The sequence below is a fragment of the Haematobia irritans genome, chromosome 4, assembly GCF_050003625.1.
Source record: "Haematobia irritans isolate KBUSLIRL chromosome 4, ASM5000362v1, whole genome shotgun sequence".
Lineage (NCBI taxonomy): Eukaryota > Metazoa > Arthropoda > Insecta > Diptera > Muscidae > Haematobia > Haematobia irritans.
In genome coordinates, this window is record NC_134400.1 from 178,574,492 (window position 1) to 178,598,935 (window position 24,444).

Consider the following 24,444-nt stretch of genomic DNA (forward strand, 5'->3'; position numbering starts at 1 on the left):
AAAAAAACACTATCAGGCTTAATTTGCGAATCGACCAAATTTTTTAATTCCTCATAAGAACGAAAAAATTGTGCGTCATCTATCGGTAACCAGAAGTGGGCAATAAATATAATACGGCGTTTTCATGGTTGCAGCTGTTCATAGTAAACCACACCTAGCAGTTCCCATCAAATACATAGAATAAGCATCTTACCATGGATATTCGGCTTTGCCGTCGATATTGGGAGCATGACCTTGGTAACCATATGATTTTTTTTTCGCCTAGGATTGTCGTAGTGGATATTCTGAGCAAATGACACATGAAATGAGGTTATTATATTAATATAGCTCCAGTATTGTCTGATGCGTAAATCCCGAACTATGCCATCAGTCCTCAATTCCGCTTCACTAATTTGCACACTCAATGTTTTTTCCCTTAGTAGTATAGTTCATGTTTTTGATAGAGCTCCGAATATACCGATCATTCCAACTTAAAAACAAAAAGCTAAACCAAAAATGGTGTACATCGGTTAATATTTTGATATAGCTCCCTAAAGACCTATCTCCTGATTTTACTTACGAATCCGAACGGCGTTTCATACTGCGATAAAACCACTTATAGAGGAATTCATATTTTGAGAAAAATCTGTTGCATATGGTACGAATTACGACTAAAAATATATTTAAAATTTGAACAAAAATTTTTTCTAACTGATCTATATTTTTAAAGGTTGTTTTTATATTTTTTTCTTGGTGTTTTTATTCGATCTTTTTCTTTTTAATAAATGTCAATAGCTAAAGTAGACGAGAGCAGTGATGCTCCATTAGAATAACAATTGTTTTGTGATCATTGGCTCATATATCAAATCGCCTCTGAAGAAGCAATTCAATGATAATTGCGAAATATTAGGAATGATGGATTATTAAAAATAAATAAAGGTTGTTTTTATATTTTTTTAACAAAGTTTTTGTAATAATAAGAGCACAACTTATTTATTAGTTCATCATTATTATTTAATACATTTTTGAGGGAAAAATAAGGTTAGAGTGAATCGCCCTAAACTTGAAAATTCTGTAAAGCGGACATCTGCCAAAAATGGATATTTGCAATATTATCACATTAAAATTAACCTCTCATAAGTAAAGAGGTTTCACTGTATATTCTTGGGGTATACATCTAAAACCTAATTTCAATGGGACGTTATTTTGTGAAACCAGCTTATTTAAATTTTCCTATTTTGTTCACATAGAAATAAAACCCGACTCAAAATTTGGAATAAATCTCCAAACTATGAAATAGCATCTGGAGAAATGCTCAATAATATTCATTAATTTGGGCCATTTTCCTCTGGCGGGTTATTTTGTGAAGCCATAATCCCTTAAAACCCCTTAACAATTGTGGCGAAAATTCAATTCCGAGTTTCCTTGATAAATAAATATTAAAATATTTTTTCAATGTCTGCTCATAATTGGTTTTTAATTCTTTCATTTCATAGTTAACAGAATGAGTAATCAAGATCATCATTCCATGTTTTTCTAGAATCCAAATAGAATATTCATCACATTTTCATTACAATCGAAATGTGCAAACAATTAATGAATGAGGGCATGTTAATACTAAGTATGGAAATACATTCAAACCAAATAAGTACGATTCAGTTGCATTAGTTTCGTTTTCTTAGTGTACGTTGCAAATGACCCAAAAGCCTCATAAATGTTTGACCCAATTTCAATGGCTAAGGAGGATTAAAACTAAAGACAAAGCACATTCTTTTTAAAAGAAAAATCAAAAGGCATTACTTTATTGAAAGCTAATAAAAGAACACACGAACATACATATACACATGAACCTTTTTTTTAATTTACAATGTGGGTTATTGATAATAATGAGGGGGAAGATATATTGAAAAATTTCTATCAGTTTTTTCCCTTTTGTAATTATTTAACTGGGAATATTTTGTTTATATTAATAATGTCCATAAAACTAAAAAACAAAAAAGAAAACAAAATGAATATAAAAAATACAAAAAATGAGATGATTTATGTTTCTCCTACTTAATTATAATGATGATAAAAAAAATATTGCAGTGGGTGGTAAGGTGGCATCACTAAATTTATACTTTTTCTAAATATATCTAATATTTATTTTTCCTCTTCTCCAACACCTTAACAATTGTCTATTGTAGAGAACAATACGATTTAACACTGCACAAAACTCCGGTTGTGGCCTGGGCTACTGGATCCAAACGATTTGTGGCAGTGCCTTGAAAGCTCATTAACTGGCGTGTAGCCGCTGACCATACTGTCAATGGTTGTTGATAATTCTCCAATTGTCATTCGTCTTTTTTACACATTTCAATTTCTTCTTGAGTCTCTTGGGAGTTATCCGATTGTTGATGCTCCTCCTCAATATTGCCCTGCATTATGGCGGGATTACTTTTTAAAACACTACCACCGGTGAAGCCTAGAATACCGCAACCAACAGCAGCCAATCCACCAGCTTTTAATCCAGCCACCAAACCTATAGGGCCACCCACACATGTACCCAAAAGGGCACCCACAACGGGATACATGGCCTTTTTATAGGATAAAGCCCTTCGCAGATTACTCTCACCGGCTTGTACATTTTCCAAAGCTTCTTCGGCATTATCGGCAATGATCTGAACACTTTCTGCTTGCTGGTGAACCAGTTCACCCATATTATGAAACAATCCATTCAAATCTCTTATTTCTTCCTGAAGATTTTGTAATTCATCCAAACACGATTGTCTTTGTGCCAGTACATGTTCTTCTTGTGAAAAATTAGCTTGAATTTCAGGAAGTGTTTGCTGATGTGCTTGTGTTAGACCAATTTCAACGGTATCATTTAAATGTTGTTCGATTTCATCTTCCTCGTAAGTTCCTTGAGAGCGTAATGTGTTTGTAGGTGATTTCAGTTGCAATTCTGCAATGGGAAGAATATACATTAAATTTTATTTTTGGAATTCTATAGAAAGAAATCAAATCAAATGGTTTAAAAAAGTTCCATCAGTGGACTATTGAAAATGGATTTCAAAGCGAAAGAAAGATAAATATCTGCATTTCCAAAATTTTTGGTCATATTTTTTGTAAGCAAAATATTTTTCGGACCACTCTCATAATACACCCTACATTAAGGTTAATTGTAGACAGCCCCACCCGTGGCTACTTTTACATTGATGCATTTATTGATTACATTCATGCCACTAAATGCAGAAGAGATCGGTAAAATAATTACGGAGAAGTAGGTGTGTAATGAAATTAACAACACCACCGATGTGGAAAGATGCGTTAGTACATAAAATGTGGATTGGGATTGTAGGCTGAATGGCTTAATAGATTTAACATGTCAATGTAACGATTAATTCAAAACATTACGAGTTGAATAGAGTTATGTCAACAGTAAATTATCAAACAAATTTCTCTTACACTCTCTTTCATTAACAACCTACCACTTTTCAAATATCTGTCGTTGTGTTCTCAATATCTTTATCTACACGATGCGTGTACAGATACAAACTAACACAAATATCTCAACGTACAATAGTTCTGTTCCCACATTAAATCACATTAAATTTTTTATAGTAGCTCACTTTCGTTATTTATAACTACTTCAACTTTTACTCAAGAAACTGATTATGATTTTTTTATGTTTACAATATATATAAAAAAACTTAAACCAAAACAAATAATAAAAAAATTAATATAAAAAAAAAAACAAAAAAAAATTAATTCATAAATTAAAACATATATACTATTAACCACTTAGATTAACATTGCGGTTTTATACCGGCCAGTGTTAGGAGTAGTTTTGTTTCGCAGAAATAGGTTATATAACTTTAAGTCGAATTTATTTCTCTTTTTATAAAATAATATAATATATATATAACTCAAAGCAAAAAACAAAACACAAAAAAAATTAAACGAATAGATTGTCTTGATAAGTCCCTATTAATTTAGAAGATTATTCTGTTTAATTTAATATTATAATTAGTTTAAGCTTTTATTTTTTTATCTTAATTTAATTAATTTTAATTTTAAATGTTTTTGTAGTCTTATTGTAATTTATGTTAAATTGGCCACCTGAGGCTTCGAATTACAAAATTTAAATAAATAAATAAATAAAATAATTAATTAATTAATGTAGATACCGATGAGAAAAATATTGTTCTCAATTAAATATTAGAGACATGAATATTAAATTGAATATAAATTTTGAGCCCTTTTCCCTATAAGCAAAAATTTTTAAAAACACCAGAAGAGGACCATAAGAACAAAAATCACTTGCGACAAAGCTAGCCATGCTTTTATTGTAATTAAAAGTGGAACGATTTTTTAAATATAAAAACGAGTTAGTATTCACGTTCACGAAAAAATTGAAACTCACTATTAAATTCCTGTGCACCAATTTGTCGTGAATCATGAATTTCACTCTGTCGCACAACTCTAATTAAAATGTCAAACCAGACACCCAAGAAATCAAGTCACACAGAGGGTTTTAACAATAAATATAAAATTTAAAGCGTATCGTATAAAATATGGATGATGGATAGGATGGAAAAAGTGGTCAGATTATTCGGGAGCTATATCTAATCCATTCCGAACCAATAGTTGTGTGGTTGCTAGAGGGTGAGTACTAGCGTGAAACAAAAAATCAATGAAAACATTATTTGGATCCATTAATGATGAAAAATCGAATTATTTATTAATAAATTGGTGTCTTCAATCAGTGCAAACTGCCCTTAGATATCGTACCCGACAAATTGAGTTAATAAACATTTATAATACACCTTGATATAATATATTTTATATACATGAGGTATACTATAAAAAGGACAATTTCATAAAAAATCAAAGTAAACGAAAAGGTCTTCAAGCTATGATAAAAGGTTCGTCGACAATATGACAAGATCGCGTTTATCTGCTAAAATTGTGGATGCCTTGATATTTTTAAGAAGTTACTTAAAACCATGAAGTAACAAAGGATTAACACAAGTGTACGAAAATATACCTAATCTAATCAAAATCCTTAAAATGTTTTTCTGAATATGTTAGCGATATGAAATTTCTTTTTTTTGTCATAATTGTTTGTTTTATTTTTCTTATTGAGTTGGACTAGGTGTTCGTTAAGTATTATAACATAGTAATTTGAAATTGTTTTTTTTTATTTACTCTTATGTTTTTGGTTTAATGTACAACAATTTTTTTGGCGCTGTAGATTGTTATTACTTAAAATATTTTGAAAATCCCGAAAAAAAATTTCGAGATCCCGGGATTCTATATTTTGAAATCCCGAATCCCGGGATTTATAAAAATCAATGCCGAATGACAGCCCTAATAGTCAGGCTTATGAAGATGGCATTTTCTTTTCAATAACTTAATAATTCCAAAAAGTTCGTATTGGTGCAGGTCCAATAAGTTTGCATTAATATTGTAATAATATGTAAAGTAATTAAGTTGGACGAAACACCAGCCTGCATTGATATTAGGCTAACATAAAAATATTCCTTTCATCGAAGAAATGATAGAATCAATCATCAATGTCAGTTAAAAAATTAATTGTTCCAACTAAAAATTAATTGATACACTTAATTTTTTTGATCGATCAATTAAATTTAACTAATTTCAATTATTTTTAAAATTAAATTTAAATTGGGAAGTTTTTACATCTCTATGTAAAGAAGTCAACCCAGAAATGTATAGATAAACTTTTCAAATATGTTTCGGAAAATTCCATTGTTTTATTTGTCCGAAAAAAATAAGAAAATTTTATTTTATTGCGAAAACTCCGTAAAACAAAAGATTTTTTTATGAATCACCTCAAAGAACGTTTTGTGAAGTGAAAATTAAGTCCATCTCTAGAAGAGCATTTATGGATGTAACTTAAAATTAATGACTTAGGAACAGGGATGGAAAATGCAGTATGGGAAACATTTAAATCTGAAGCAATTTTAAGGAAACTTCGCAAAAGTTTATTTATGATTTATCGCTCGATATATATGTATTAGAAGTTTAGGAAAATTAGAGTAATTTTTACAACTTTTCGACTAAGCAGAGGCGATTTTACAAGGAAAATGTTGGTATTTTGACCATTTTTGTCGAAATCAGAAAAACATGTATATGGGAGCTATATCTACATCTGAACCGATTTCAACCAAATTTGGCACGCACAGCAACAATGCTAATTATACTCCCTGTGCAAAATTTCAACTAAATCGTAGTAAAAAATTGGCCTCTGTGGTCATATGAGTGTAAATCGGGCGAAAGCTATATATGGGAGCTATATCTAAATCTGAAGCGATTTCAACCAAATTTGGTACGCATAGCTACAATGCTAATTCTACTCCCTGTGCAAAATTTCAATTAAATCGGAGTAAAAGGTTGGCTACTGTGGTCATATGAGTGTAAATCTGGCGAACGATATATATGGGAGCTATATCTAAATCTGAACCGATTTCAATAAAATTTGGCACACGTGACTACACTACTAATTGTACTCTTAGTACAAAATTTCAACCAAATTGGGGTAAAACTCTGGCTTCTGGGACCGTATTAGTCCATATAGGGCGATAGATATATATCGGAGCTATATCTAAATCTGAACCGATTTCAATAAAATTTGGCACACTTGACTATAGTACTAATTGTTCGTCTTGTGCAAAATTTTAAGCAAACTAGGGTAAAACTCTGGGTTCTGGGGCCATATAAGTCCATATCGAGCGAAATATATATGGGAGCTATATCTAAATCTGAACCGATTTCTTCCAAAATCAATAGGGTTCTATTCTGAGCCAAAACACATATTTGTGCCAAATTTGAAGTCGATTGGACTAAAACTGCGACCTAGACTTTGATTACAAAAATGTGTTCACGGACAGACGGACATGGCTATATCGACTCAGGAACCCACCTTAAGCATTTTTGGCAAAGACACCATGTGTCTATCTCGCCTCCTTCTGGGTGTTTCAAACATTTGCACTAACTTATAATACCCCGTTCCACAGTATGGCGCAGGGTATAAATACTATATTTTGCAAAATTTATTTCTATAGAAAATTTTGTAAAAATTGTATTTTTATAGAAAATGTCAACATTTTATTTCTATAGAAAGTTTTATAAAAATTTTATTTCTATAGAAAATTTTGTCAAAATTTTATTTCTCTAGAAAATTTTGTAAAAATGTTATTTCTATACAAAATTTTATTTCTGTAGAAAATTTTGTCAAATTTTTATTTCTATATGCTTAGGAAGAACTTCCGATTTTTTTTTGCTCAGAAATAGAATAAGAAAATTAATTTTACCATTTTTTGGGGTATACTTTATATATTTGTATCTTGTTGGTCTTAATATTTTGTCTTTAGAATACACTCTACGACAACTTGCAGTAAACTGGATTCCAAATGAAATTGTATCTATTATAAATAATAGGCCTTCGCAATGAATAGCTGGGTCTGTAAGGCCTTCTACACAACCGCCTACCGTCTGTGTCTTACTCACAAAATCAACAATTGGGCAAAGAGAGTTGTTTTGTGAGAGTAGACAACTTGTTGCTTGTCGTAAGATAGCATACGTCAGTTGGCTTAGAGTAGTCGAACGTGTTTGTATCTAAAAAATATGACGACGCCTCAACCAAACAATCAGTAACTTCGATCGATACAACGACAACTCATATTCTCCAGTTTGTTTTGATTTTGATTCCATAACAAATAATCTAAAGAATTTAGTGTTAAAACGTAACAAAAACTAAGGTGTTGCAACAATAAAGTAAACGACTTCAAAAAAATCTAAATCGTCCTTTTGTAGAAAGTGAAATCGAATAGCAAGTTCCAAGTGACTAATAAGCCAACTGTACTAATATTGGGCAAGAATTTCGAGTAAACAACGAACATGTCTTATGGAGCCGAACGATATTTGGCTTACTTGTACCCCATTGTAATAGCCTCCTCGATTATTTGCTGTATAACTGCTGGAATTGGATGGACACATTGGCGTTACGTTTTGAATGGGTGCCCCGAAACCAATTGTGGTTGCTTTTTGTATGGTCGCAATGCTTTCCGCTCATTCGATGGAGGCCATATAGCCTATTGCTATTTTGCCACATATGGTCTGATATTCCCTCTATTGTTTTGCATTGTTTTGGGCATTTATCATGTATATCGAGTTTGTATGGGAGTTGGAAAGAGGAAGTCTGGTACCACCACCATTCGACAAAGGTCAGTAAGTTTTTCCCACTAATTATTCTATACATCATTGTGCCATAATATGCTAATATTTTTAAAGAGTATACATGTAAGAGAAAATGCCATTAAAAATGCTTAGGGTGAATCTAATTAGAAGATGGAACAATTCGATATTCTTACAAGTTTGAGATTGGTTAGCAAACAGACTCACAAGTGTTACTGATTCATTGTGTTACCGAAGGCGGTGAAATTTCCCCGATCCGATTGGAATTTTAAGATCAATGACCGCTTACAAATGATGTGTGGCATGTAGCCCTTGAATGCAGGTGGAAAAAAACGTTTGAAGTGTTCTTTTGGAACATCTGTCAATTGATCTACATATTTGGCTTCCAAGGGACTTTTTGCAGATTAAAACATTTTATACGCATCTCTAAATTGTATTTCCATTGAATTTTACATTTTTAACATTTCTTTAATAACTTATGCAGCACGACTCTTATATTTGGGAGTCTTTCTTATGTGTGGGTAGCAATAATAATCAATTAAACTAGTGCTTAAATAATTCAAATAATGTGCATATTTTAAACTGTGGGTCGCATAGGTCACATGAATCATCACCACAGACAAAACATTACCATAGTATGACACCCGGCTATAACGATTAAGAGATGGAGGGAAATTATTAATATTTTTATCATTGGAGTAGACAGGGTGCTGATCCATAATATTTGAACGATCAATGTTTTTGGTAGGATCTCTTAACGATTTAGAAATCTCTCAGCTCAAAAAGTAAAACTGGGAGATCTGGGTATATAGAGAATATATGGAATATGAACACTTGGAATCAATATGTATACAATGCTATATCAAACAAGTATATAAGACCGTAAGTTCGGCCAGGCCGAATCTTAAATACCCACCACCATGAATCAATTTTTAGGGTTTCCTTTGAAATTTCAGAGGGGTTTGAGGACAAATCAAGCAGAGAAGTTCAACCAATACACTTCCCGGAGATAAATTTAAAGATTTTACCTATGAAGACTATATCAGATTCTGGATTTGTAAGAACCATTTTTGTTTTAGAGGAAACATTAACATCTCTTGGAAGTGTGCAAGAAAATTATAAAATAACGTCTTGATTTGAAATCTTAAATCTGTAGATTTTCATACGAGAAGTAAAATCTGGAAATTTTACATTGAGTTTCAAGCAATTTTCATGATCGGTGCGCCTTCTATACCCTCAAGAAGTGAAATTTCAGGCAAATCGGATAAAAACTACGGTTTCTAGAAACCCAAGAAGTTAAATCGGGAAATCGTTCTTTTGGGGCTATACTACAACACTGACCGATACTCACCATTTTCGGCGTATCTCTTTATGATCCAAAAATTTTTATAGATTTCGAATTTCATACCAATTGGATAAAAACTACGGTTTTTACAATCCCAAGAAATAAAATCCGGAGATCGATCATTTTTGGGGATATACCAAAACATGAACCAATACACGCCCTTTTCGGCACACCTCTTTATTGTCATAAAATACTTCTAGATTTCCAATTTCAGGCAAATTGGACAAAAACTACAGTTTCTATAAGTCCAAGAAGTAAAATCGGGAGATTGGTCTATATGGGGGATATACCAAAACATGGACCGATACTCACCATTTTCGGCACACCTCTTTATGGTCCGAAATTACCTTCAGATTTCCAATTTCAGGCAAAACTTCGGATTCTAGAAGCCCAAGAAGTAAAAACGGGAAATCATTTCTCGGTAGGCGTGGAGTTTGAGGGATAAAAGTCGAAAAAGTATTTTCGTATTTTTTAAAAGTGAAATTCGAAAAACTGAAATAGCATCATATCTGAAGAACTAATGCGAAATCATAGGTGACTTAACTGGAAGACGATTTCAAAGCGCATTAACTCGTACTAAGCGTTTAAGAATTGTTCGATTGAAGTGCTCTATTCAAATTTTAGGCTTTTTGGTTCAAGTAAATTACTTCTATTGTATTAGATTTTATAAAGAGACTTGGGTGTGGCCTCCCCTCTTCATATTTATAAGTAAAAGAGCAACCTCATTCTCTTCACAAACTAACAAAATTTTATTTTTATATAGAAGGTTTAAATAATAAAAATATAGATTTTTTAACTTTTCCACTATAACATTCCAGGTCAGGTGATATGATTGTTGTGACAACAGAATCCGAAATAACTGCCAATGATGTATCACCCTACTACTGGATGCCCACATCGATTATCGCCTGTATAATGGCCATCTACACTTTGGTATATTCTTCAATTTTTACCGATGGTTATCACGTTACATGCAAGCATTATCGAGAAGCTCTTTTGAAAGATATCCAAGGTAAACGAGATAAATTAGTGGAACTTTTAACAAATTTCATTCTATTTGTATATATATATTTCTTAGGTATCGGCAATATAGTTTCGGTTATACAAGGCCGACTTTCTTGTTCAGCTGTATTTGATTTTATGGATTATTTAGTTTACAACGATAACCCAGAGAGACATCGTTACGGTCGCATTAATAGCGCAATATGCTTTAATCTGACATTGGTATTTGGATGGCTTGCAGTTATATCATGGATTGCAATTGCAGTAATAAATATTGTACAAACCCGCAGGACTAAAGCCGCAAGAGTTTGAATATATAATATTTTTTTTTAGTAATAAGAAGAAATTAATATATGCCATCATTCACTATATTTAATAAAAATTCATATTATTTAATAAATGAAAAAAAAAAAACATTGATTAGACACAAAGTCACCATTGAGAATTTCGCAAAAGTGGCACACATTTTTGTAAAAAAATATTTGTAAACATGAAAAGCTTTGTGAACGTTTTATATATGGAGGAAAATAATGTTCTTACAAATTCAAAATGTTAACATCATTCTTCGATGCGTCGATTTTATTTAACACCAAAGCGGTACGAAAACAATATTTTGTACGCTATTTCGACGGTTTAACGAACGCATTGAAAAAATGACAAAAGATGACATTTTCACGTATAAAAACAAAATCCACTTAAAGACCCACCCAGCAAAAAAATTTGGAAGTTCTTCCAAAGGCACAACTTTAAAAGGAAGTTCTTTTAATTCAGTTCTTTTAATTCATTTTTTTATAACTTGGTTTTTTCATACTTTTAATGGATAATTTAAAATTTTGTTGTTTCACATAGGTTAAAAACAGAGTAAGAATTCATAAAATGGTACAAATCATCTAAATTTTGTCGACAAAAATGCTAAATCCAATCTGAAAAAAGTGTGAATTTTTGAAAATTCGTTTTGAATCCGGAAGTGGTGTAAAATTGGCGCAGAAGTGATTAATTTACCATGGGTTTGTCATAGGACGGATGTCCACCATTTCAACACCCGTTGCACTGAATTTTCATCACTTCTTAAGATGTGCTCAAAGTCTAGTATTTTGGATGTGAATTAAAAAATGTTGTGCCAAATAGATAATTTTTATAATTTTTTATGATGCATTCTAGAGCTAGCCAGAAACGTTAGAACTCAAATATTTTCAAAAAATTGCAATTTTTTAGAATGTATTAGTTTGTACCATTTCATTAATTCTTACTTTGTTTTTATCCTATTTGAAACAAAATAAAAGTAAAAATTATCCATAAAAAATATGAAAAAACCCAAGTTATCAAAAATTGAATCAACATAACTTCTTTTGTAGTTAAAATAAAGAACATCTTCGGGAGGAAATTTTTGGAAGTTCTTTTAAAGTTGTTCCTTTAGAATAACTTCCATTTCGTTAGTGACAAGCAAACCATGTTTACAGACGAAACGTATAATCCTAAATTACTTCCGTATAGAAAAAATAGTTTGAGCAATTTACCCGGTATGTTTTACCTAGGGATTTAAAAGGGAAGGGTTAATTATTAATATTGATATGCTCCATTGGACAAGTGAAGTTCATTGTATAGATCATGGTAATTATTAGTTTTGTTCTTCAACATTGACCCAGCCATGTGTGGTAAGGTACATCTTGAAAGTCCAGTAAGGTTCCTTACCACCCATCGGAGGTTCAAATTGTCCATATGAAGTCTATGTTAGAAAAAAGACAAATTAAATCCCAATATCCTTTTTTGATCGTTTTAGATGGAGGAACCGATATGGACCCACGCATAAATTTAGAGGGCATATACCGCTATCTTAAACCAAATTTAAACCGGATCCTACAAAATTCGTTCTTCCATTAGGGTTTGATTTCTAAACATAGAGGGTCGCTTTATATGGTGGTAAAATTATGGATCGATGACTAAATTTTTGCATGATTACTAGAGAGCATATTCTAAAATCATGTACCAAATTTCAACCGGATAGATTGGAATCAAATCTGGGAATAGGTAATTATGGCTGTATATTTTTCTAGACCGATATTTAATTTGATTAAAAACTTTAATATATGTCACTTAGCTTTTTAATTGATTTTTCAGTTTCCATCAACACGACGTAACAGAGAGCATCTAGATCAGCCAGTTTATTAGATATGGATGAACAGGTTTAATGAGGATATTGTAGCTGCGGATGTGTGTGTTAAAACTGTTCTTGGAGTCCGACTACCTAGTACTGAAGGAATAGACAACCACCCCAACTCAAATATATCCGGAATTGATAGCAGTGTAGCTGACGTTGGTCACGTCTCTAAACAAGCCATCTGACTTTGCTTGCCCTTCTTAAAATTTCCAATTCATAATCAGATTTGTCTCTGTCAGGATGCAATTTAACAAACCTATATAGACAATTACAACACTACTAAAACAACAACAAAATGGCTGAAAATTGTGCCTAAAATAATTTTGAATAGGGATCAAAATGTTTCCACTAATTTTAAATTAATTGTTTGGAAATATATTAAATTTTTTTGAATTCATAGTTTATTTGAATATAATAGGAATTTGGGGTTTCAATACAGTTCATTGTCCAACGTCAATTTTTCCAAAAATCATATTTGTTATTTTCTAGTGATATTATATTGTTTTTCTTCTAGCGATTTTATGGAAGTTGACAAATACATGCGTTGATTCTATTGTTTCCCTGTAAACTGGCTCTCAGTTACGGCTTTCTCACTTAATAAACAAAAGCGCAATAGTGTCAATAAAATGATAAACCTCAAGGTTCTTACAATTCGTAATGATACATTAGACTTTCACTGATTCACATTTGTCTAGCTTGCATATTAAGACAAAGGTTTCTTCTATATACGATTGTTTTTGCTTACCCATATATTCTTTCATGCCATCAAATGCTTTTTGTTTGCCACATTCCATCATTGCATCGAAACGTTCCAAATCCTCTTCCCTCACTTTCTCCCTTAGAGCATCCATTTCGAGCAGAAGATTTTTGATTTGTTTAATAACCCGCATGGCATTGATCTCTTCTTTCTTTATTTTATTCCAATCACCTAGGGCAAGACTCTTTTCTATATTGCTGTGGTGGTTTTTCAATAGACCCAAATGGTGTGGAATGGCCATGTCATTGAAACGTCTTACAGCAATTTCTGCTTGTTTCAAAGGAATTTTTTCTATTGCTGGTGTCATATTGGTGCGTAATTGGGATACTTTAAATATACCCTTATAAGAGATTGAAAACTTCCACTGCTTAAACTTTAGTATAAAAGATTGGTTTCCTTGTTTTACTTTGATTTCTTGATTTGTTGTGCAAAATTGTCTGTTTTGGTCACAGAAACTTTTTGTAATGTATTGAGCTAAACGAAACAAGTGCTTCTAGGGAAACTACACATTTGTTTTTGTTTGTTATTATTATTTCTGTTTGCGTTTGTTGTTCACCAAATCTTATCAATATTTTGCGATTTATTTTTTTCTTCTTTGTACTTTGTTTTACTTTTTCTCTCTTGCATCGAAATGTCTTCTTCTTTATAACTTTTCATAATAATGTGACGTTGGTCGCAAATACAATTGAGCAGCATCAGCTGTTTGAATTTGTAGAGCTAATGTTGAGTTAGTCCATCGAACGTATCATTCAGTGTTGCCAATCTCTCATTTGGGGAATTAAGCGTTGGTGCATACCCAATAAACACAGGATGAGCGTTTTTCAAATGCAACAACTTTTCAGTTTGAGGGTAAATATAATTTTCAACATAAATTTAACTCGACTTGAAAAAGCTCATCTTCAATACATCTTCAAATTGTTTGCGAATTACTTCCAATTTGCCAAAATGTTGACGAAATCTTTGAAAAGGTGTTGAAGATAATATGAGAAAACTTTGACAAAACACTACCCTAAAATGCAACGAAAAAAACCATGTGGTTTTCAATACTTATTTGTGCAACGAAGTTCGTGGTCAATTGCAAGAAATTAAAAAAATGGAAAATTTTAGACAAATAACCAAATAGTTTATAAAAATAGGTAAGTGAAAATAAAAAATAAAATAAAACTTTAAGGAAGTCACTAAATGTATATCTCTTTGCAGAAAATTAAAATTATGGATTCTACGTTCTTGAAAACATTAAAAAGCTGACCGATGAAAAAATGGTGGACAATTAACTGGAACTGCTTCAAATAGTTTATAGTAATTGGTACGTCAATATGAAAAATTAAATCAACACTTTAGATAAGTCACTAAATTTAAATCTCTTTGCAGAAAACTAACATCTTTGGATGCTACATTCTTGCAAACATTAAGAATCTGACCAATGAAAAATGAGTGGCTTATCGACACGAAAAAGTTTCCAGAAACATTACAAGTGCAACCAATTAAAATTGTTAAAAACAACAAATTGTTGAAATCAACAACTTCTGGATGAAAATGTGCATCACATCGTCAGTTTAATTCATATGCTATTATCAGTTTAAAATGGATATTTTGTGAAATCCTTCTGCTGGAAATCAATTCTAACACGCGGTCTGTTTTATGACACCAAAAGGAAGGAAATCGAATTATCAATGCAAAAGTGTTTACTAATAAAGGCCGGTACTATGTTCATTCTTGCGAAAAATTTTTATGGAAACCATTATTTCGCACATAGAAAGCGGCGTTTTTTTAGGTAGCTTGGAGCACTATTTTACAGGGAGCGATATTGGATTAAGTTGGTGGTTGTTGCTTGTTTTTACAAAATAACATTTTATTTTTCCTTGGGCAATTGATCTGCTATTCCTTTGATCCTTTGTATAGTTTCGGAACAAAAATATGGTCCGTGTTTGATTTATAAACCCGAACAAATAGTTTTTAATGAATAAATTATTTCTTAATTCACATTGCAAATGGCGCCGTGCTATAAACGTCAGTTTTTCAACACGAAAAAACAAAGTATCACAAATGGAAAAAATTTCGCAAATTTTTCGCATTTTTTTGGTTTTGTATGGAGTTTCAACGCGAAAACCGAACAGAGTACCGGCCTTAATGTTTAAGATATTTAAAGTTTTGTTGTTTGTTTTGTTTTTTGTTCTTATTTGTTAATATGTTTAATAAGATTATTATTTGTCAATTGGTATTGTAGTGTAGTATGTAGTGTAGTGTATTATTATATATTTTATTTTGATGAAAATGAATAAATTATACAAAATTCATAGAATTTTGGCTTTGACTTTCCATTTGAAGTGGGGATATCATTCATACAAATTTAGGTTGAAAAGTATTTGCAACGATGTTAATTTTGAATTTGACTCGCATCGAAAATTGTTTGACAAATTACTGAGTAGCGATGCATTTCAATTTGAGGATAACACTTGAGATATTATTGCTAATGTGTTGAATTTCACTGTTGAGGGTAATGTCTGTTTTTTGTTGAGAACGCGATTTTCTCAACAATTTCTCAACTTGAATATTACCCTAATCCTTTGAAAAAATGTTTGAAAAATTGTTGAAATTTAGCATTTTTCAAACGTTTGTGTTTATTGGGTATAATGCGCTTTACAGACTATCAGCTATTCCGGGCGAAATGTCGGTGTTTGTAAAGAATTTTACAGTCCCAATAAACACAAACGTTTGAAAAATGCTAAATTTCAACAATTTTTCAAACATTTTTTCAAAGGATTAGGGTAATATTCAAGTTGAGAAATTGTTGAGAAAATCGCGTTCTCAACAAAAAACAGACATTACCCTCAACAGTGAAATTCAACACATTAGCAATAATATCTCAAGTGTTATCCTCAAATTGAAATGCATCGCTACTCAGTAATTTGTCAAACAATTTTCGATGCGAGGCAAATTCAAAATTAACATCGTTGCAAATACTTTTCAACCTAAATTTGTATGAATGATATCCCCACTTCAAATTGAAAGTCAAAGCCAAAATTCTATGAATTTTGTATAATTTATTCATTTTCATCAAAATAAAATATATAATAATACACTACACTACATACTACACTACAATACCAATTGACAAATAATAATCTTATTAAACATATTAACAAATAAGAACAGAAAACAAAAACAAAACAAACAACAAAACTTTAAATATATTAAACATTATTAGTAAACACTTTTGCATTGATAATTCGATTTCCTTCCTTTTGGTGTCATAAAACAGACCGCGTGTTAGAATTGATTTCCAGCAGAAGGATTTCACAAAATATCCATTTTAAACTGATAATAGCATATGAATTAAACTGACGATGTGATGCACATTTTCATCCAGAAGTTGTTGATTTCAACAATTTGTTGTTTTTAACAATTTTAATTGGTTGCACTTGTAATGTTTCTGGAAACTTTTTCGTGTCGATAAGCCACTCATTTTTCATTGGTCAGATTCTTAATGTTTGCAAGAATGTAGCATCCAAAGATGTTAGTTTTCTGCAAAGAGATTTAAATTTGGTGACTTATCTAAAGTGTTGATTTAATTTTTCATATTGACGTACCAATTACTATAAACTATTTGAAGCAGTTCCAGTTAATTGTCCACCATTTTTTCATCGGTCAGCTTTTTAATGTTTTCAAGAACGTAGAATCCATAATTTTAATTTTCTGCAAAGAGATATACATTTAGTGACTTCCTTAAAGTTTTATTTTATTTTTTATTTTCACTTACCTATTTTTATAAACTATTTGGTTATTTGTCTAAAATTTTCCATTTTTTTAATTTCTTGCAATTGACCACGAACTTCGTTGCACAAATAAGTATTGAAAACCACATGGTTTTTTTCGTTGCATTTTAGGGTAGTGTTTTGTCAAAGTTTTCTCATATTATCTTCAACACCTTTTCAAAGATTTCGTCAACATTTTGGCAAATTGGAAGTAATTCGCAAACAATTTGAAGATGTATTGAAGATGAGCTTTTTCAAGTCGAGTTAAATTTATGTTGAAAATTATATTTACCCTCAAACTGAAAAGTTGTTGCATTTGAAAAACGCTCATCCTGTGTTTATTGGGGTGTGTCGCATCGATACGACTTGTCGGCGATGACTAGGTTAGGGTTAGGTTATAGTGGCAGTCCGATTAATATTCAGGCTCACTTAGACTATTCAGTCCATTGTGATACCACATTAACTAAAAGCACCTATTACCCTGCCAACATTTTTTGAATTTGGGGACTCTTTTGAGAATCCCCACTACGTCGAAAACAATCATATACGACATCAAAAACTCGTCGGAAAAGCGCCGTCACTATTGAGAAGTTGTACCACACCAAGTTACTACAAAAATGTTTCGCATGAGTGCAATTATTAGGTGCCTTTATAGATCAATTTAGAACGACGCCAATAAGGGACCCTCCAAACAATCAGAAAAAGTGCATTTTAAGATAGTTGTAAAAGAATCATTGTGGTCGAGTAAAACACGTTTGTTTAGATATTTATTAATTTGATTAAACATTTACAAATTCTTAAAAATATAACATTTATACCACTATCACATTACATTTAACATAATTTTTGGCATTAATGATGATGTTGAGTTACAAGTAGCGAGTTACATGTTGCTGCGTCTATCAACCAGTGTTTTTATTCCATGGAGGCAGCGTGTCTGTAAAATATCTGAAAAACAATCACTTTATTCCATTTGGAAAATCACCAAATTGTTCACCAATATACCTTTCACAATTTTAAGCGTATAATCTATGTTTTCAGAACTTTATTTTCGTTTTTATTTAATTAAAATATAACAAGCTGGTTGCGCTTGGCGTTTCACAAAAAAAATGGCTTTTTTAACAGTAGGGATGGCAAATTACTTGCATGTACTTTTTGATGTTCCTTTTCATGATGGTGGAAGTGACATTTACGAGTCTGTGGTAACGATGAGGTTGAAATGGAACTTTGAAATGCTGGCAGGGTTTAAATGCATCACCAACATTACATTAAACCCATTTAGTTTAATTCAATTTTTTAACAAAAACAGAACATAAGAGTAAAAAGCAATTTCACATTGCTATCATAAGGCCGGTACTCTGTTCGGTTTTCGCGTTGAGACTCCATACAAACCCAAAAAATACGAAAAATTTGCGAAATTTTTTCCATTTGTGATACTTTGTTTTTTCGTATTGAAAAACTGACGTTTATAGCACGGCGCCATTTGCAATGTGAATTAAGAAATAATTTATTTATTAAAAACTATTTGTGCGGGTTTATAAATCACACACGGACCATATTTTTGTTCCGAAACTATACAAAGGATCAAAGGAATAGCAGATCAATTGCCCAAGGAAAAATAAAATGTTATTTTGTAAAAACAAGCAACACCACCAACTTAATCCAATGTCGCTCCCTGTAAAATAGCGCTCCAAGCTACCTAAAAAACGCCGCTTTCTATGTGCGAAATAATGGTTTCCATAAAAATTTTTCACAAGAATGAACATAGTACCGGCCTATACTTAACAAAACAAGTGAAACTAAACAATATAAGAAACTCAGTGTTCAAAGGGTATGCTTATCATTTTCTTCGGATTTTGAAATGAAATTAAATTCTTACTCAAGGTGTACCATAAATGTTTATTAACTCAATTTGTCAGGTATGAAATCTAAGGGCCGTTTGCACTGAATAAAGACTCAAATTTATTAATAAATAATGCTAAAATCAACAAATTTAACAAATTGGAATTATATTTTCGGGATCCCGAAAAATCCCGGGATTTCGGGACGAGATTTATCCCGGGCGAAAGCCCTAATACACACAAATTCCGTTTGGATTAACTTACAGTCTGAATGGAGCATTAGACCGGAACTGATCCGGAAGTGCACTCACTCCAGGAACCGATTATACCTCACCGACACCAAGCGGTGGTTAATCTGGTTTCGGCAGACTGAACAGATCCATGGCCCGGGATTTTCCTCTAGGTCGGCTCGGACCAGAAGCAAACGTGTGAGACACCTCCTCCAACACAAAAAAAAAATCCACTTCCACAGAAAATGAAATGAACTCACAGATTTTGGTGCGTAATGTGAACGTAATGTAAATCAAAGCTTACAGACTATCAGTTATTCCGGACGACAGTGCTTGTGTTGAACATATCCCATATATTGTACACAGTATAAGTTAAGTCCGAAGGCATAATCGATACTGCTGCATGTTTATGGGATCGATAACACATTTACCGATTATTTAGTCATCGCTGGAAAACTAGATGTGCCCATATGTACCCTGCCAGCATTTCAAAGTTCCATTTCAACCTCATCGTTACCACAGACTCGTAAATGTCACTTCAACCATCATGAAAAGGTACATCAAAAAGTACATGCAAGTAATTTGCCATCCCTACTGTTAAAAAAGCCATTTTTTTGTGAAACGCCAAGCGCAACCAGCTTGTTATATTTTAATTAAATAAAAACGAAAATAAAGTTCTGAAAACATAGATTATACGCTTAAAATTGTGAAAGGTATATTGGTGAACAATTTGGTGATTTTCCAAATGGAATAAAGTGATTGTTTTTCAGATATTTTACAGACGCGCTGCCTCCATGGAATAAAAACACTGGTTGATAGACGCAGCAACATGTAACTCGCTACTTGTAACTCAACATCATCATTAATGCCAAAAATTATGTTAAATGTAATGTGATAGTGGTATAAATGTTATATTTTTAAGAATTTGTAAATGTTTAATCAAATTAATAAATATCTAAACAAACGTGTTTTACTCGACCACAATGATTCTTTTACAACTATCTTAAAATGCACTTTTTCTGATTGTTTGGAGGGTCCCTTATTGGCGTCGTTCTAAATTGATCTATAAAGGCACCTAATAATTGCACTCATGCGAAACATTTTTGTAGTAACTTGGCGTGGTACAACTTCTCAATAGTGACGGCGCTTTTCCGACGAGTTTTTGATGTCGTATATGATTGTTTTCGACGTAGTGGGGATTCTCAAAAGAGTCCCCAAATTCAAAAAATGTTGGCAGGGTATCGAATCAGAATTTCACCACGATCCAGAATATATATACTTTATGGGGTCTTAGAGCAATATTTGATGTGTTACAAACGGAATGACAAAGTTAATATACCCCCATCCTATAGTGGAGGGTACAATAAAAAACGAAAAAATTACGTAGGCCAATTTCCCATCTTCTTATCTCTATTGTGTTTGCTTGGAACATAACTTATAGTGTGGCCAGTATATGGGATGTGTTTGATACAAGCACTGTCGTCCTTATGGTCTGGACGACGCATAACGTCTGTGTCATCGACGTCAGCAGTGGGTCGTTACACTACATGACCCCCCAAATCTCCCGTCCAAAAATATTTTCCACTGCGACATCTAAAGGCCGGTACTCTGTTCGGTTTTCGCGTTGAAACTCCATACAAAACCAAAACATGCGAAAAATTTGCGAAATTTTTTCCATTTGTGATACTTTGTTTTTTCGTGTTGAAAAACTGACGTTTATAGCACGGCGCCATTTGCAATGTGAATTAAGAAATAATTTATTTATTAAAAACTATTTGTGCGGGTTTATAAATCAAACACGGACCATATTTTTGTTCCGAAACTATACAAAGGATCAAAGGAATAGCAGATCAATTGCCCAAGGAAAAATAAAATGTTATTTTGTAAAAACAAGCAACAACCACCAACTTAATCCAATATCGCTCCCTGTAAAATAACGTTCCAAGCTACCTAAAAAAACGCCGCTTTCTATGTGCGAAATAATGGTTTCCATAAAAATTTTTCGCAAGAATGAACATAGTACCGGCCTTAACACCGAATATCATTGTACCAGTTCCGGAAACTGCATCGTTCACACAATTTAATAGCAACGGGCTCAGAAGTAAAGTTGTATATTTTATGATTAGGAAAAGTCATATATAGCATTAGCGTAACGTCGTCTGATACAAGACAAACTGTCATTTAATTGATATCAGACGATTTTCCCATAATTCTCACCATTGACCGACCCTCCGATTTTATAATTTCTGAATGCCGGAAAGCCAACAGGGACGGTTAAACAGAATACAAAGCTCGCCACCTCAGCGACCTCTCATTCATCACCAAAGTTCATGGTACTCAGAAGATGTTCCGGGAGAACATCAAAGCAGCAGTGCTCGCTTCATACCCGCTCGTCAAATTGCTCAGGCAAGGCCCAACTTCAATAAATTAAAAAATTGAAAAGCAGCAGTGCTCGCTTCATACCCGCTGGTCAAATTAATTTATTAATTTAGCGACACGCCGCTAGCCGTCACGGTATTCCGTCGCGGATTTTGGGCTTCCCATAACAAATACACGTAAATAAGTGTTCGCCTACCGCCTATCGCTATGGTTATATTTACACACTAAGGGAACTGAACGACACAAACAGAACACATGATTAGCACCTGAAGCAACGTAACCTAGGTAAGTTATGGTCAACGCATGGCTGAACAAGAAGGTTAAATCATGGGCCCATATGATTAAAATTTTTTTATTTCGACAAAATTATAAGATGTCAAAATCATATGTTTATGGTGATTGCAGCTCTCCAAATGACACTGCATAGCAAATGCATCTCAAACAAACTCGCGCATTCATAGCTGGAGAATTGTTCAAAGATGACTTGAGTATCTTGATAACATATTCCAGACCCAAAATACCAAGCACATCAGTTTTTAAACTGCATCATAAACTGGTTTTGTTAATAGATGGCGAAGATCCATTTGACTGACTTTCATTCTTAACTTTGGTGGGTATTATAGTCTTATTTGTCTCATATCGGCGTTCCTCGGATGAATTATCCACTTCACAATCACTCATAGGTGACGTAATTAAATTTGATCCTTTATTTTGCTCTGGATTTTAATTATTTTTTCAGGACAATTGAAAGAATAAATAATTGCCACTTTTACCAATGCCATACGATTCTTTTATCAGCTGATTTTGACTTCTTAAAATTGTAAACAACATATTGAAATTTGTTGTTTTTGTTATCGTGATTCAACCTCCTTATTCAGCCATGGGTCAACGTTAAAAGCACCGCTAAAAGGGATGATGTAATCTCATTCACCTTTGGCGACGTATGTTAACTAATACGAAGTGATGTGCGAGGTTCTACAATGGATATTTTGTTGAGAATCCCGAGAGCGATAGAGCGAAAACCCCGATGGAATTTCTATGCTATTGTTGAAGCGTCTGGGAATACAGAGTTGAGTACTTAAATAGAATTTGACTTTGGAATCACTCATTGTATCCGATGTCTGTCAAATGGGTAGGGTGAGTCAACTACTGAAAACTCGAGCAAGGGTGGATCGTACAGACCGATCTCCCTTCTCTCGCCAGTGCCCAAAACATTTGAGATACTATTTCTCCACAGCCTTGTGGAGAAATTTCCATCTGCCAACCATTAATATGGATTCCGTAAAATACATAATACAACAACAACCCATCCGCAACCAAGGGCCACATGACACGCGTCACCTTTCCATTTACCCTACCCCACTCACCAACAGATCACTCTGGACGTATCCCATCTTAGTCGCGGAGTTTCCTTATCTGGGTACTAGCTGATGTGCCAAAAGCATTATGGGCTTTACAGACTATCAGTTATTCCGGACGGAATGTCGGTGTTTGTAAAGAATCTTACAGTGTGTCGGATCGATTCGACTTGTCGGCGATGACTAAATAATCGGTAAATGTGTTATCAATCCCATAAACATTCAGCAGTATCGATTATGCCTTCGGACTTAACTGTCGTCCAGAATAACTGATAGTCTGTAAAGCACATTACACAAAATTAGATGACAACTAAACACACTGTTACAACAACAGCATTATTTGTAAGCCCAGACAGTAAAAATTTCCTTATTATCTACAATAAAAAATAACTTTATTTAAATATTTACATTTAAATACGTTAAAATAGATCTTCACTTAAAAACTAGATGTATAAAAGCTTTTCTTTTAAATCTTCGAATTTGGAATAATACAAAATTAGCTATGCTTGAAATTCGACATACACTGATTGGCATAATTAAATAAAGGAGGTAGTGTTCCTTCTATCAAAACATAAATTATGATCTCTAAATTTCAAGTATTTAAACGATTTTATTTTCGTTAAATCGGAAAACTACCTGTCTTACTGTAATACCCCTTAAATTTAGCATGCATGCAAAAAACGCAAATTTCACACAAAACAATCTCAACGTGTTCTCCATCTCATGTAGTAAATATTGGGTTAGGGAATGCCACAAAACAAAAATCGACCCATCAAGTCAATGTATAAGTACAGTTTACAAAACAAAACTTAGTAAAATCTACAAAAGTAAAGGAAATACTTTGACAAAAAAAATTGTGCAAACATTGCAGCTAGTTAATAAGCAAGTGTAGGGAGTTGGTGTTGTAAAACTAACTTAAATTGGATATTCTTAAGTAGATTCTTAACAAATAAAATGCAGTTCTGTTGTGTTTTCTAAATCTGAGTTTCAATTTTTACGGTATGGCGACAATGGCGGCAGTTATGCTCATTCACGGCTCAAGGGCAATTGGCGGTGGGTCCAACAGTGTTTCGACATTTCATTAAGAGATTTAGCATTCCCTCTAATTTCATTGTACGAGTTTCGGTATTGTAGAGATTCGTTTGTAAACGGTTGTAATCCAATTGTTGTTTTTCCTGAAATAAACATTTTTTTAATTTTGAAAAAAAAAAAAATATTCATATATTAAAATCCAGACTTACCAAATTAACTAAACGATTCTTCAATGAATCAACCATTGTGTATGTGGACTGTAACGTTTTTTGCAATTCATTTGATTGCACTTTTTCATTGGCTAATTGTTTTTCGATTTTCTGCAATCGAGCAGTTATATCTTCTTGGGTTTCAATTTCATTTTCCAAGTCTCTGGCTTCAAATGCATCATCGTGGTGTAGATCTA

General features: G+C 32.7%; 3 protein-coding genes and 3 long non-coding RNA genes across 6 annotated transcripts in view; 3 read left to right on the forward strand and 3 right to left on the reverse strand.

The window, feature by feature from the left end:
• Nucleotides 1-1,747: 1,747 nt before the first annotated feature.
• Nucleotides 1,748-14,101, reverse strand: Syx17 (syntaxin 17). Its single transcript, XM_075303445.1, has 2 exons — nt 13,432-14,101; nt 1,748-2,923 (listed from the first exon to the last, which is right to left on the reverse strand). The coding sequence occupies exons 1-2, from the start codon at nt 13,748-13,750 to the stop codon at nt 2,313-2,315; spliced, it is 930 nt and encodes a 309-aa protein (XP_075159560.1). The 5' UTR covers nt 13,751-14,101; the 3' UTR covers nt 1,748-2,312.
• Nucleotides 7,563-11,025, forward strand: LOC142232778 (uncharacterized). The gene is made up of 4 exons (XM_075303446.1): nt 7,563-7,745; nt 7,801-8,210; nt 10,345-10,538; nt 10,605-11,025. Exons 2-4 carry the CDS (start codon nt 7,885-7,887, stop codon nt 10,838-10,840), a joined length of 756 nt encoding a protein of 251 aa, XP_075159561.1. The 5' UTR covers nt 7,563-7,745; nt 7,801-7,884; the 3' UTR covers nt 10,841-11,025.
• A 118-nt stretch (nt 14,102-14,219) lies between the features above and the next one.
• LOC142232779 (uncharacterized) lies at nt 14,220-15,169 on the forward strand. The gene is made up of 4 exons (XR_012721207.1): nt 14,220-14,292; nt 14,412-14,579; nt 14,644-14,749; nt 14,815-15,169. It is a non-coding gene; the product is annotated as an uncharacterized LOC142232779 (long non-coding RNA).
• Nucleotides 15,170-16,467: 1,298 nt separating this feature from the next.
• Nucleotides 16,468-17,632, reverse strand: LOC142235157 (uncharacterized). The gene is made up of 4 exons (XR_012721814.1): nt 17,491-17,632; nt 17,204-17,371; nt 17,034-17,139; nt 16,468-16,968 (listed from the first exon to the last, which is right to left on the reverse strand). It is a non-coding gene; the product is annotated as an uncharacterized LOC142235157 (long non-coding RNA).
• Nucleotides 17,633-19,751: 2,119 nt separating this feature from the next.
• Nucleotides 19,752-20,253, forward strand: LOC142236603 (uncharacterized). The gene is made up of 2 exons (XR_012722109.1): nt 19,752-19,982; nt 20,040-20,253. It is a non-coding gene; the product is annotated as an uncharacterized LOC142236603 (long non-coding RNA).
• Nucleotides 20,254-23,368: 3,115 nt separating this feature from the next.
• The window catches only part of slow (epidermal growth factor-like protein slowdown), a 221,082-nt gene continuing 220,006 nt past the window's right edge, over nt 23,369-24,444 (reverse strand). The window contains exons 6-7 of the mRNA XM_075304794.1: nt 24,248-24,441; nt 23,369-24,181 (exon numbers count right to left, since the gene is read on the reverse strand). Of these exons, the coding sequence (XP_075160909.1) occupies nt 24,044-24,181; nt 24,248-24,441 (332 nt within the window). The 3' untranslated portion in view covers nt 23,369-24,043. The remainder of the gene's footprint in view (nt 24,182-24,247; nt 24,442-24,444) is intronic.